The sequence below is a fragment of the Diabrotica virgifera genome, chromosome 3, assembly GCF_917563875.1.
Source record: "Diabrotica virgifera virgifera chromosome 3, PGI_DIABVI_V3a".
Taxonomy (NCBI): domain Eukaryota; kingdom Metazoa; phylum Arthropoda; class Insecta; order Coleoptera; family Chrysomelidae; genus Diabrotica; species Diabrotica virgifera.
The window spans coordinates 166842436-166858706 of NC_065445.1; the positions used below are offsets into that span (position 1 = coordinate 166842436).

The 16271-nt window shown below is 33.1% G+C and overlaps 1 protein-coding gene across 1 annotated transcript in view; it reads left to right on the plus strand.

Moving 5' to 3' along the window:
- The first annotated feature begins 1232 nt into the window (after positions 1–1232).
- Positions 1233–16271, plus strand: part of LOC114329458 (facilitated trehalose transporter Tret1-like) — a 197539-nt gene continuing 182500 nt past the window's right edge. Inside the window, exon 1 of the mRNA XM_028278573.2 lies at positions 1233–1425. Coding sequence (XP_028134374.1) covers positions 1418–1425 — 8 coding nt within the window. The 5' untranslated portion in view covers positions 1233–1417. The remainder of the gene's footprint in view (positions 1426–16271) is intronic.

Below are 16271 nucleotides of genomic sequence, written 5' to 3' on the forward strand. Positions count from 1 at the left end.
TAATCCAAAACAGTCGTATATTCGTGGAATACACCATATCTGATGGTTGCATCTTAGATTTTAGACCAGTAAGAACATTTTATGAAGAATAACTTTTTTTCGTAAAATTGATATTAAAATAGTTATCATAATTGTAATAAAATGATGATGTGTATCCGTAATTTGAGAAAACATTGAAATTTTGTTTTTCCAATTAGAAGGATGTATTTGTATATTGAAACATAGTTTTTAATTCCAAACAACTTTTCATAATAACAATTATTGATATTCTGGGATAGAAAGGTACTTTTCTCTTTAACGAAGTTCATATTTTTGACATACCTCGTATAAAATTGATAAAACTTGATATCTGAACATTGAGTTTTAGATTTTAGACTATACAGAGCATTTTATGAAGAATAACTTTTTTCGCAATATTGATAATAAAAAAGTTGCCCATATGGTTCCTAGCTATGCAGATATACTGTATAAGAGCTTCTTTATAAGAATTTTCAAATTGGAATGCCATATTCGGATTCAGCATAATCAAAAACAAAATAGAAACATATTTGATCAAAGTAAAATGATGAATTCAACGATATTTTAAAAATATTTATACAGAAGTATTGTTATTGTTTAAACAATTAATAAACAATTAGCAGCAAAATATGTCAGTAGAACTTTTTACTTTAACATGTAGGTATATAAACTAACAAAAAGAGTTTTAGAAAAATATAAGCTTGTTTGAATTTTTCCGAAACGATGGATGTTTTCGTTCTATATTGACTCCCCTAATAATCAACAAGATATATTATTCTTTATTCGTTCGGAAACATTCTCAGTTAGCGGAAAATAGATTTGACCTTTCTTGCGTCGTCGCCTTGATAATGGCTGCCGCAGTTGCACAGTAAAAATCAGAAATAAATAATGGCATAACGTGGCCATATTATCAGCCATGACAACAACATTGATTACAAGACAACAGTCATTGATGAGTTATAGTTATGATTAAGTTTTAGGTTTGAAGAACCAGAAACACGATTTTTATTTTCTGAAGGAAGTTAATTATATATTACAGATCATATCACCTCAGTATATTATATTTCTCAGGTTATTTGTTTGCATTTTTAAAAGTCTAACAAAAAATAAAAATATTTTCTCCTCAATTAACGGTGATGCATTTAACATTTTATCATCACGGTGATTTAAGTCGCTTCACTGTTTTAGCATTCCTTCGTAGGTAGGTACGTTATGGGGAGTGTAGGTCTTGAAGAAGGAGAAACCGTGGAATTTATGTCTTGATTTTCAGTGTTACTTGCTGATAATGTTCCACAGTGCAAGTGCTGCCAATGGCGATATTCTTTAACCGGTGAAGTTGAAAGTGCGTAGAGAACAATTGAATTGTATTTAATAACATCCGGATTAGTAATACGCAAACATGAAGGGGTGAGTTCAATCCGTTTTAAAACAAAATCGACTGTATTACTCTGTTTAAAGGATATTATTGCTTTATCTTTTAAATTATTTAAGGGATTTTACTTAATATTTTTGTACACCTTTTGTGTATTCAGTTACTTTTTAATACCTATATATTTTTTTATTGTTTATAAATTATTTGCAAACTCAAATTGTGGCTTATTCCCAAACAAAATAGTAAATTGTATAAGATGCGACATGAAAATAACTTCAGAACAATATTTTTCTACAGTATTAGGACCCCTTTTATAAGAGTTTTAATATTCAATACAACCTGAGTTAAAGAGTAGGGCAGTCAATGAGGGTATTTGGCTCCGAATTCAATCCTACTACATCGATTTACTTGATATTTTCACAGTAAGTAGGGAATAGCTTAATAAACAAAGTCTACCCTATGCCGATGTGCATTTTTATCTTGGGGGTGGTTCCCACCCCTTCTCAGGGGTGAACATTTTTTTAGTTAAAATAGCCACGGAAGTCGCTAGAGAACCGAATTCTAAACAAAAACTGTTCTATAATTTTTTTTTAAACTCAATACTTTTTGAGTTATGCATGGTTGAAAATTGGCCATTTTCGTTGAAAAATGACACATTTGCGAACGGTTTTTTGCGAATACCTTAAAAACTATGCATCTAACGAAAATAACTATATTAAAAATTTTTGTAGCTTATAAAAAAACAAAGAGATTCGTTCCTTTATGAATCTTCTAGTTATAATACAAAAAGAGATATGGTAGGTGAGAAGAGTTTGTTTTCTTGGTGCATGCTCAAATCGGTGTATTCAAATTGAAATAACAGGGAAACGGTCAATTTTAGGTGTAAACTGATACTATTACCTTTTGTAGTGCTTGAGAAAACCTCTAAAATAAGCAATATTAAATGTCGATTACATTCAAACTATGTGAGATATGCTGCAAAAAAGTTGATGACTAACGTATTTTAATAAAAAATGGGAAGTATATTTAACCCCACATCCCACAGAATTTAAATGCATTGTTTTCCTTCACAATACTTTTTATTATAGTGTTATTTCTATATTCAGAAAGTTGGACGGGTTTAAAATGAATCATTTTTGAAAAAAATAACCTTTTTTTTCTCCATGTAACTCGAAAATGATAAGAGATACGAAAAAAGATACTATACAAAAATGTAAGGTTTTTTAGATAAAAATTTGGTATTTATTTTGCATTACTGTATCTCTTATTATTTTCAAGTCACCTGGAGAAAAAGAAAGATTTTTAAAAAAATTTGAAAATGCGCTCTATAATTTGATCTTATTTTTTTTTCAAAAACCATTTATTTTAAACCCGTCCAACTTTTTGAACATAGAAATAACACTATAATAAAAGGTATTGTAGAAGGAAAACCATACATTTAAGTTCTTGTGGATGGGGGTTAAATATACTTCTTATTTTTTCTTAAAATACATTAGTCATCAACTTTTTTTGCAACCTCGCTTAGTTTTAGAATGTAATCGACCTTTAATATTGCCCATTTTAAAGGTCTTTTCAAGTAATACAAAAGGTGTTGGTAGGCATTATACACCTAAAATTGACCGTTTCTATGTTATTTCAAGTTAAATACACCAATTTGAGCATGCACCAAAAAAACAAACTCTTTTCAACTACCATATCTCTTTTTGTATTATAACTAGAAGATTCATGAATCATCTCTTTATTTTTTTATAAGCTACAAAAATGTTGTATATAGTTTTTTTTTAGTTAGATGCATAGTTTTTAAGGTATTCGCAAAAAACCAGTTCGAAAAGGCGTAATGTTTCAATGATGATGGCCAATTTTCAACCACGAATAACTCAAAAAGTATTGAGTTTTCAAAAAAAAACAAAACAGTTTTTGCTTAGAATTAGGTTCTCTAGCCACTTCCATGGTTATTTTACCCAAAAAAATTTCCCCCTCCGAGATGGGGTGGGAACCACCCCCAAGATAAAAGCGCACATCAACATAGGGTAGATTTTTAATTAAGGAATAAATAGAGGCTATTCCCAAAATTTCATTAATAGGGAGCGGATTTATATGCGATCAATTTTGATGAAATATGCGCATATATATGCAGTAGAAAATTACGAAATATGCTCAAGATATGCACAAAAATTCAAAAAATGCGCATGGCGAGAAACCACAAATTTGCTCTTCTATTCTATTCTAGTTCCTTTATAGGGGGGCGGCAATCTTATTGATTATCTTTCAAATAAAAACATTATTTTTAATACATGCAATTTATTCACATTTTTTACAAAAGCTGGTACCAATAGTTACCTATTTAAAATAAAATAACAGTATCACTATAATATATCTTCGATTATAATTCACTACAATGTTTTTTTCCAAATTTTTTACCGGGAAACATTTTCTTTGATCAGATAAAATATTTTTATAACTTGAAAAACTCCTTTCAACGTCAACATAATTAATTGGGGCGTATTTAAAATAACTTGTTAAAACCGAAAATTTTGCACCAAAATCAATTTCAAAATTTCCATTAAAAATTTCGCATTATATGTCCTCCAAAGTTTTAAAGCCGTTTAAAGACAGGTTCTGATCTAAAGCACGATTATTTCAATTTCCGTTAGAAAATCGTAAAATTATGGTTAAAAGTGTAAATTTTCTTAACAATAGGGGATTTAAAAGAATCAGCAGGATTATAGGTACCTACTAAATATAATAAAAGTAAATAAAATTCGGATTTCCCGGTAAACCATCCTTCATCATTTTAACATCCTACAATAATTTTATAACGGCGTACTATAAGCACTATAAGTAAATACTTGGTGTAAAGATCGGGCATTTTCTAAGAAAAAATGAAAAGGCAGTGAATGAGCCGCCTCTCTTCAGGTAGTTCTCGAATTAATAGATACGACAGCCTGTGCGGGGAAATATTTTGTGTTGAATTAAAAAATTTAAATTTGTTTTTGGACTTAAATGTTTTTAAATAGGCACAAAATATGCATGTTTCTTTAAAAATATGCAAAATTTAGTAAAGTTCTGAAATATGCGAAATATGCATGCAATATGCATTTAGCATAAAATCCGCTCCCTATTCATTAAAATCCATGCAGTAGGATAGAATTCGGAGGTAACATCATATTCTTGCTCTCATTGACTGGCGTAGAGAGATAAATTAAAATTTTTAATTTGTATCAGTTATTTCGTAATTTTACAGTTCGCTATGATTCATCATCAGTACAGTTTATTCATTTTTAAAACTACTCTTTATTGTGGCAATATAGGCCTGGATCCCGGATACCAAAAAAGTTTATTAATAACAAGCCAAAAATTTGTTAATAGCTTAACGGTGTCTAGTCGGACAAACTTTGATGTATGGGAAAACTGGAACAGCGGAAATTTTAATTGTGGAACGTTATTTTAATTGTAGAACTTGTCATCCTGACACGTTTATGATTGTGAAAATTAGCAGGTTGCTTTTCAGTTTATTCAATATAGTCCATTCTTTCACGGTTTTTGCTCTAAATTTTAAAGAACCGCTTAGATTGACATAAAATTTGGTATACGTATAGCTTACATGTCAAAGAAAAAAGTGATATTGTGCCGATGTGTGCTTTTGCCCTGGGGGTGACTTTCACCCCCTCTTGGGGGTGAAAAAATATATGTCCAAAATAAGTCCGGAAATGGGTAAACTGACTAATTTTAAGTAACTTTTGTTCCATAGAGCTTTTTCGCCAAGTCAACACTTTTCGAGTTATTTGCGAGTGAATATGTTCATTTTTCAACAAAATAACCACATTTTTAGAATGTTTTTCGCAAATAACTCAAAAAGTAAGTATTTTGTCGAAAAAAACGTTCTTATCAAAAATATAGCCTATAAAAAAGTAAAAAAAAAATGGTGTACGCGTTAGGTCTCTGCATCTCGTAGAACCAGAGTTATAGCCAATGAAAAATAGATTCATATTCACCAAGTTTCAAATAGAATATTTCGACGTGAAATATTCAAAAAATTAAGCACTTTTTGGGGAAAAAAAAAGCTTTATTTTTGTTTTTACAAAAAGTTTCTAGTTTTAAATTTAAGCAAGTTACGCTCAAAAGAAAGTTGTTCCATTTTGTTTTTGCAAAAAAAATCGGGAAAACCACCCTCTAATTAACAACTTAAATGAAATTAATCGTTACCGCTCCACAAATTATTTTACTTATGTTGTGTTTATATGATCTGTAAGTTTCATCGGTTTAAAGTGCTTATTTTTGAAAAACTTTGGTTTCAAAGTAAAATTTTTAAAAATTTAAATTTTGAAAAATATGCTTTTTTCAAAATAACTTAAAAATTGTTAGAGATACCAAAAATCTCGAAAAACAAAAAAAGTCAGATTTGCTTTTCTGAATATCATGTATATTTTTGTTTTTCTGTTAGACAAAAATTGATTAAGATTTGGTGTTTCTAAATTTGCATACATTCGTGATCAGTGACTCGTTCAACTCCTTTTAACTACAGCCCTTTCAATAATAAGGACTTTGAACTGATGAAACTTACAGATCATATAAACAATATATACACGAGTCAAGAAACTTGTGAAGTCGTAACGATTAAGTTCATTTACGATACTAATTAGGGGGTGATTTTCTGGATTTTTTTTACCAAAAACAAAAGGGACTAACTTTTTTTGAGCGTAACTCGTTTAATTTTGATGCTAGAAATTTTTTTTATAAAACAAAAATGAAGCTTTTTTTATACACTTTAAATAAGTTGTAATGAGTTTTCCCCGAAATGTGCTTTATTTTTGGTTATTTCACGTTAAAATATTCCATTTGAAATTTGACGAATATATTTGATATATTTGATATATTTGACTAGGTGTAGAGACGTGATATATACACTATTTTTTTCAATTTTTTACAAGCTATATTTTTGGTAAGAATATTTTTTCGACAAAATACTTACTATTTGAGTTATTTGTGAAAAACCGTCTAAAAGCGTGGTTATTTTGTTGAAAAAATTAACATATTTACTGCCAAATAACTCGAAAAATATTGACTTAGTGAAAAACTCTATAGAACAAAATTTACTTAAAATTAGCCAGTTTATCCATTTCCTGACTTTCTTTGGACGAATATTTTTTCACCCCCAAGAGGGGGTGAAAACCACCCCCAGGGCAAAAGCACATATCGGCACAATATCACTTTTTTTCTTTGACTTGTTAGCTATGTGTATGCCAAATTTCATGTCTTTCCAAGGGGTTCTTTAAAATTTAGAGGTTTTGCAATATTTTACCGTTAAAGAACGGACTAATAGCGAAAGTTATATAATATATGAAAAATGTTTGTCCGACAAATATTTGGCCATTTTAATAAGTCCGACACGTAGAGCATGTCAAATGACAGGAATTACGTTGGTGATAAATAACAGTCTGATTTTTGCATCAGAGTTTAATGAAAGGGTGACAAATGAATTGGAAGTTTTGTCTGACAAAATACCTAGGAAGTTTCGTAGTCTGACGTTCGAAACCTGTAACCTGTTCCACAATTAAAACTTCCTCTCTTCCAGTGTTCCCATACATCAAAGTTGTCGGACTAGACACCGTTAAGCTATTAATAAATTTTCAGCTTGCTGTTAATAAACTTTTTTTGGTACGCGGGATCCAGGCCTAATAGTAGAGGATCCGATATAAGGTCGATCTGCACCGGGTTTAATGGATAAAAATTATTTGATATGTAATTTAGTACCTTATTCTCCTTATGACATATTCCATAGATACATTAAACAGAGTCGGTGCCAGCCCATCTTCCTGTTTTAGCCCTTTAGCTATCTGGAAGGGATCTGTTAATTCATTTTGAACTCGTACTTGCTCTTCTGTGTCATGGTGGCTTGAACTAACTTTACCAATTTCCTTGGTATACCAAGTTCTTGCATAATTACATAATATATTTTATCTCAATGTATGTTATCATAGGCTTGTCGAGAATCTACAAAGATTTGGTAGATATGTTGTGCTCCTAGGCTTTAGCTAATATTTATTTTACTTTGAATAGCTGGTCAATAGCAGACTGTTTTGGTCTGAATCAGGCCCGGCATACTCTTATGATTTGTTGTGTGAAGTGGCTTAATCTTTTGTTTATGATCCACGTAAACACCTTATAACTCACACAAAGTAAGGTAATGCTTTTATAATTTCTGTAACTGAGTTTGTCTCCCTTCTTGTGGAGTGGGCATACAATTGCTCTTTTCCAGTCTCCTGGAATTTCTTCTCTGTTCCACAGGCCTCTTGTCAGTTTATGGAAGCTATCTTCCAGTGCGTGTCCTCCAATTTTGAGAATTTCAGCTGGTATATTGTCAATCCTTGGGGCTTTACTATTTTTCAGTGCTTTACCTTCGAATTAATTTTTTCAACCTACTTTTATTGCTGTGTCCCTTGTGTTTATATCCCTGTCTGAGTATTGTTTCAGGAATTTATATGCCCCTCTAGTGTCACCTTGGTTGAAGTCTTCCTTGATTCTTAGTATATGGTCGTTCTCGTATTTCCTTTCCTTTCTTCTGCATATTGTGTCTGCCTTTCATCGTTGTTCTTCATTATGTTTCTTTTTCACGTCTTTCTCATGTTCGACTTTAAGTGAACTGCACGTATAGTTCATTTCTTTTGTCTATTGCTTGTTTATATTATTGATCAAATCAAAGATCTTTTCTTTGGTGTTTTGAGTTCCTATCACTCTTTTACCAGTGTCTCATGTTATTTATAAATCTTATCCCATTCTTCTTGTATTGTTTTCTCTTTCTCTGTTCTACGAGTTATCTATTTAAGTCTTTTGGAAGTCGTTTTTCTATTTCTGGATTTTTCAGATTGTTCAGGTTTAATTTTTCTATTTTTGTGTATTTGTTCTTCTTCTGTCTATTTATACGGCATCTAAATTATAATATAATATAAAATACGGCATTATTTGTAAAAGAAAATGATCCGAGCCGCATACCGCTGCCCTCCAGGACCTCGTATCTATTACGTTTGTTGTCTCTCTTATGTCTATTAAAATGTGGTCTATCTCGTTGGTTGTTTGACCGTTTGGTGATAGCCATGTCGTGGCCCTGTGGATATCTCTTTTAGGAAAAAAGATTGAGCTTATGATCATTTCCTTGCTAGCAGCGAAGTCTATTAGTAGGCTTCCATTTTCATTAGTTCTCTCATGGAGGCTAAGCCTCCATGTTCCCATTTATTCGGTTTCTTTTCAAATCTTAGCATTCATGCCCCCGATTATTATCTTTATGTCATTTTTTTGGTGACTGACTGTAGGCGGTGTCTAGATGCTGGTAAAACATTTCTTTTTCTTCTAGATTCTTCTCTTCAGTAGGAGAGTGAATGAGATTAGTCATGTGATTTGAGCGGATGGAATCGCTGCGATCGAGGACGCAAACATCTATCTTACTCTTTATCACATTAAAGTTTACCTATAGGGTTCTTCATTCACATGAACGCGTATTTTTTTGATTACTTGGCAGGTAGAAAATCTCACCCAAAAAACCTGACTTTTTTAGATTATTATTTATTCTTAATATTAAAAATAGCCTATCAAAATAGCAAATGCACCTCTTTGTCTGAAAAGAAAGTACATAGCTATGCATGTATAGTTGTATATTTTATACTGGTTAATAGTCTGTACAGATACAGATGCAATCTTCTGAAGCTCAGATGCACCCCCTTAAAAATAATCCTGCGGCGCCCATGAAAGCATCTTGCAGAGTTAAACTTTCTCGCAAATCGCCTGACCTGTTTATTTTCTTTATATTTGAATATTTAAATTTACTTTAAGTCACGTCAATGATATTTTTTTTAATAACAATTTTTATCCTTTTTTTTAACTTTGGGGGAAATTTTTTGAGAAAATAACCGCTACCCTCCAGCCAAACCGGCATTTTTGTATTAGGTTATCATGGAAGAGTCACCTGAAAAATCTTCAGATCGCCTGAAATACCTACTCAAACATGACCTAACAGCTCTCGGACCAATACCTAAACGAACAAGGAACGAAGTTAAAATGAGAAATTTTAATGAGTTAACACGTTGACGGACAGAACGTCTATAGGCGTCTAATCTCCATTGATGTAATGAGACACAACGTTTATAGACGTTGCATTTTTCTTTACTCTACTTTGCAAAATACATATAGTGTCACAACACTTGCTTATACATTTGACGCACTGTCCGTCAACGTGTTAACGAAAAGTGCAGAGAATTCGAGTTAAAAATAGAAAACTGAAAATGAACTAATTCATTCGTTTACCAGCAGTGGAAGTATACGGATGTATGTTTTGATTTGTTTTCTTGTGTTTACAAGTTTTGTTATTTGTTTTGATTTATGTGTTGTGAATACTAGCTGTAAGTGTTTCAATTTTTATTACCATCATCACATCGACCTAGTTAATTTTTGCACATCTAACCTTGAAAATGACGTACACTTGTGAACATTGTCTTACACAATATTCTGACTCGGATAAATACAACCAGTTAAGATGTAATGGAGATTGCCAAAGAAACTTCTGTATGAAATGTACAAAATTAAACAAGACCATCACTAAAGCCCTATTGGACCAAAAGTCTTCTCACCTTAGATTCTTTTGTACCGTATGTGACTCTCCAAGTTTAAATTATTTAAATGACAAAATTACAAATTTATCAAAAAATCAAATACCTTTAGAGAACTTTGAGGCCTTAATTCAAGTTACTAAAAAACTAAATGACAATTTGCCTGTTTTCATCGAGACTTATGACCTATTAACTAAAAATGACGGCAAACTGGACTATCTTACGAAAAAAATTGATGAGATCCACAAACTAAACAACCTGCTGAATCCTGAGAAGGTTTTAAAATCTGTAAGGCAGATGGAACACGACATTTTTAATATATCGTCAGTTTTTTTCGGCTCTTCTTCAGATGAGACTATCAAGGTTGAAATCCAAGACACAAATTCAACTGAGATTAAGTTGGGATTAGAAAGGCTCTCTTCAAATATCGGTGATATGTCAAATCAAATGAGCAGTCTTACAAAAAATCTATCTAATATACCAACTAAAAAAGAGATATTGAAGAAAAATACATCTTATGCCACCGCAAGTACCCAAACTGAAGAGCCCCGACATATCGAACCAAGTCCAGAGCAAAAGCCAAAAATTACAGAAGATAAATGTCACTTTGTAGTTATTAGTAACTTGACCCCAACGTACACCCCTATACAAGTTGTGCACTATATCAAAGAGAGGCTAGGCATTAAGGAATACATTAGATGTTACACACTCCTTAAAGATGCCGACACAGCAACTGGCTCTTCGTTCAAAATAGGTATAAAATCTAGAACAGCTATTAACCTATTATTTAATAAGGAAATTTGGCCACCTGGTGTTAACATCAAATGGTCTGTAGAATCATCCAATTCTGAACCAACGCTTTCATCTGAGTCACATACGCTTTCATCTGAGTCACATAAGAATCCGAAGAATCTCAGAAGTTCTGTCACCTTGGAAAATCCAATTACCAATTCTCGCAAGAACAAAGATGAAGTAGAAAACACAAACATACGTACAGACAAGCAGGCCATCGAAGTTTGTAAATCTAAGAATCCGTTCCATTCGCCTGTAAATTTCATTAAGAAGGATACTTTAGAACCTTCGATAAATCTGGATCCTTTGACCCCACCAAGAGTTAGATTAACCAATAACTCGAATAGTCGATATCTTCTAGCCAGATTAAGGGAACCGGATATCTTAAAAGCCATTAAACTTCATCTTGCTTATCTACACGACCAACCAGCTTCAGTGTTTTACGATGGATTTACCAATACAAGCGTTAAACTCTTTTTGGCTTCCGAGGGACTTCCCACTAAGACTGAAGATCTACGACGAATTCTGCTGGAATTTAACAATGCCTATGGGATTGGTCCAGATGAGGTGGAAGCTGATCTTGATGCTTACAGATCCTTTCTCACTTCTGAAAGAATTATTCACCTGCAGAAATCAAGGGAATGTCACCGAAATTACTATTCCGCTGCCTCTCCAAAACGAAATTTTTAAACATCACGACGTGTTCTGAGGGACTAGAATCCTCAAATTGTTTTAGTGATAACAACTTTAGCATGGTTCTGATTAATATTCGTTCTATAAGGTACAAAACTGATGAATTGTTTTTGTTCCTAGAGGAATTAGGATTTCCCCCGGTAGTTGCGGTTACTGAGCACTGGCTTGAAGTCAACGAGCCTTTTTTTGTAGAAAAATACACCACAATTGCTAGGTATGATCGTCCAAGCTCAGCTTACGGAGGCACCCTAATTCTATCTACGAGCAATGATTTTTCTTCGGTAACAAAATATGACTTTCTGCTAAGTGAAGCCTTCTTTGAGTTTTCGTTAATTTACAATAAGAATCTTAATCTTTATATTATTTGCATTTATAGATCACCTAACTCTTCCGTGGAACTATTTTTTCAGAACCTGCTAAATTTGTTAGATGACCTGCCCCATAAAAGTAGAAAAATTTTATGCGGGGACTTTAACATTGATTATGCTGCTGCTAGTGCTACACAAATATCCTTGGTCAACATATTTGAATCTTATGGTCTAACAATGCACGTTGATTCTCCTACAAGGATAACAAAAACTTCATCTACCATAATTGATTATACTGTCTCAGATTTTTCACCCCTTGATGTCCACTCTACAATTATTAATGCTGGACTATCTGATCATGAAGCAGTTTATACGAAGTTTAATATCTTGAGCAAACCCTCCTCGAAAACCCGACGTTTAGGCAGGATTTTTTCCACCCGGAACTTTCGTAATTTCCAAAATTTATGCTCAACCTCTGAGTGGCGCTTTCCTGCTATGGACGTGGATAATAATTTCAGTGCTTTTTTGGATAAGCTTGTCCGTATCTTCAATAAAGCATTTCCTTTAATTGCAATTAAGCCAAAACATCGCAAACCCTGGACTACTAAAGGTATCCGAATATCTTCCAAGAATATGCGTTCTCTTCTCTATATCAGGAAATTTACTACCAACGTTTCTATCACTGAATATATCACCAAGTACAGGGCAACCTATCTTAAACTTATAAAATCAGCTAAAAAAGACTACTACCATAACCGTTTGGGAAGCTCAAAAAGTGTTGCAAAAGAAACTTGGTCCATAATAAACGATCTTCGAAATGAAACCCACACTGCTAAAACAATTTCCCTTCCAGACCCTGAAAATCTAAATGAATACTTTGTTAATGTGAGTAAAAATATTACATCAACTATTTTGCCACAACAAGATCCCATTGCTTATCTCCCTAATTCAAGAAAGGTCTCGAATTCATTCTTTATAAAACCAGTCGATAAATCTGAACTGATCCAAACAATCAATAGTATCAAAAGCAAATTCTCCTGTAGTACTGATGGTCTATCGATAAAAATTATTTCTAATCTCCCAGAAAATGTGTTAGAAGTCCTCATCTCACTAATTAATGATTCCTTTGAGAAAGGTAAATTTCCAGAGTGCCTGAAGACAGCCATCATTATTCCTCTTCATAAGGGTGGTGAAATATCTAATACCTGCAATTATAGACCTATTGCACTACTACCGGTACTCTCCAAAATTATTGAGAGACTCATAAAAGCCCGACTTATGTCCTTTCTAGTTGAAAACAACATTTTATCACAAAATCAGTTCGGCTTTTTAAATAATAAATGCACCACTGATGCCATCTTTTCTGTACTACATGAGGTTTATCAAGCACTGAACAATAATCTTCACACTGCCACCGTTTTTTGTGACTACGCCAAAGCTTTTGATTGTGTAAATCATAACATTTTGATAAGAAAACTAAATTTCTACGGAATTCGAGGTATTTCTTTAGATTGGTTCCAATCTTACTTGGATGATAGGAAACAACTGGTTAGAGCAAACGATACAGACTCTAGTCTCAAAAACATTGTATGTGGGGTACCTCAAGGTTCAGTATTGGGTCCTCTACTTTTCCTTATCTTTATTAATGACATCACTAGTTTAAAAATCGATGGAAAAATCTTTCTTTTTGCTGATGATACCAGTATCACTTGGAGCAACTCAAATATTGCAACTCTTCATGCTACTATAACTTCTGATCTACTTACAATAAAAACCTGGTCTGACTCTAATTTACTCTCGTTTAACGTAGATAAAACAGTAGCATTGTCTTATAAAGGAGTCCTTCAACCCTTACCTCTTAATAACAGCCAGATCAGTACCGTTGATTCTGTGAAATTTCTTGGTATTTTTTTAGACAGCAACCTTAAATGGTCCCACCATATCGATTTGTTAAGGAAGAAACTATCCTCAGCTTGCTATGCTATAAGATCTGTTTCGAATGAACTCAATTTAGCATCTTCCAAAATAACATATTTTTCTTTGTTCGAGTCACATCTTCGTTATGGTCTTCCTTTTTGGGGTTCTGGTACGGCTGCCCAATTCGATGTTATTTTCAAATTACAAAAAAGAGCAATTAGATATCTGTTTGGCCTCAGAAGAACAACACATTGCAGAAGTTACTTCAAAGATCACAGAATTTTAACCCTTCCATCTTTGTATATTTTAGAAACTGTTTGCTTAATTCGTAAACATCTACATGTCTTTCCACCAAGACCTAATCATGACTACTTCACGAGAAATTCTACGTTTGACGTCTATATGCCGACCCCGTCCTCTGAGTTAGTAAAGAAATCTATATTATATTCCGCAAAAAAACTTTACAACCATCTCCCTCTACAACTTAAATCTGCAGCATCTTTCCCCAAATTCCGTAAACTGACAAAAGCCTACCTATCTGAAAGACCATATTATTCAGTAGAAGATTTTTTAATCAATAACTAAGAAATTACAGTACACTTTGCACAAGTAGTATTTTTATTATCATTTTTTTTTTGTCTATATTTGGGTGTCATATGCAGCAGCTTAACTTTTAAACTTATTAATTACTAGGTAGACTATGCATTTGCAATTTACTTAAATTTTGCAATTGACTACTTCTGTTTAACTTCATTATTATTGTTATTATTGTAAATATATTGACGATTTATGTAATTTTAGTAAATTGAATTGTTATTGTTTTGTTGTCTTGACTTTTTATAAGCTTTGTCGATAAAATTGTACAATTTTTCATGACAATAAAGCATACTTCTATTCTATTCTATTCTATTCAGCCCTTCCTCAAAAACGGACCCCGTTAAATTGTAGCACTCCGGGGATTTTTCATCTTTCGGGGCCCATTGAGCATATGAAATAATAAAACCCCTTTAACAATATAGCTCATTTTAACCCTAATTTTTGGACTTATTCTTCTTTAAGTGACGTCTCCCAGTCGGAGGTTGGATATCATCGTCACTATTTTTTACTCTATCTACCGCTGCTCTGAAGAGTTCTACAGAACTGCATGTAAACCAGTCCCTTAAATACTTCAACCAGGACATTCTTCTTCTTTCTATACTCCTTTCTCCTCTTATCTTTCCCTGTATTATCAGTCTTAGCCTCAGCAGTTCAAATCGCTGTCCCCCATTACGTGTCCCAGATGTAACTTTCTTATTTTTATTGCGTATACTATTTCGTATTTTTGCCCATTTTTTTTTCAATACTTCCGTATTAGTGTTCCGTATTAGCAGATAAATAGTAAAATGCACAGAATATCAGAATGCACAAACGAAAACAGAACTATTAACGAATGTTGTTACGATATTCAAAACTCGATTTTAGAGGACGTAAGGGAATCTTTAAGGGCACCTACAATGTTGGCAAAAAATGAATGGATGAACCAAGAAATTCTAGACTTGATGGAAGTTCGACGAAAATACAAAAATATAAATATTATCAAATACCGTGAAATTAACAAACTCATAAAAAGAAAAATTTAACAGGCCAAAGAATCCTGGCTCAAGAATTCATATAAAGAAATAGAAAACCTCCAAAAAAAGCATGACAGTTTCAACCTCCACAAGAATCTTAAATATACCTCCGGAATTAGAAAACAGAAAAATGCTCACGTACTTAAAACCGCAGACGGAAAAATTTGTGATCACGAACAACAGTGCAAAGAATGGGAGAGACACATCAGTGACCTTTTTGACGATGCTTCTCAAGAAAATGCTCCAAATACTACCTGTGACAACCAATTAGACAGAGGTCCCAGTATACTGAAGTCAGAAGTCATAAAAGCAATACAACAAGCCAAAAACAATAAAGCACCTGGACCAGATCAAATCCCTGTTGAGCTACTTAAACTTTTGGACGAGGGGGACATTGCCTGCTTGACTACTTTCTTTAACAGACTTTACAACGGAGGAAAAATACCAGATGATTGGTTGGAGTCACTGTTTATAACATTACCAGGGAAAAGCAGGCCCACCAAATGCAGCGATTTTAGACTAATCAGTTTGATGAGTCACACACTTAAGATACTTTTACGTATTGTACAAAACCGAGTATTCCTTCTGTGCGAAACTAGAGTGGGTAATAAGCAATTTGGATTTAGAAATGGTCTAGGAACTAGAGAAGCACTATTTTGTATGCGCGTTCTATTACAAAAAAGTTGTGAATTCCGAAAGAACGTTTATGTTTGTTTCATCGATTTCGAGAAGGCATTCGACCGAGTACAACATGATACACTTTTCGATTGCCTGCAGGCAGCAGGACTTGACCACTACGATATAAGACTGCTGAAATACTATTACAATCGGGTAGCCTCTATCCAAATTGGAGACAGTCGTACTGAAAAACTGCCGATAAAACGTGGAGTACGACAAGGTTGTGTTTTATCACCCACCCTTTTTAGTCTGTACTCTGAAGAAATCTTTAGGGATGCTTTGG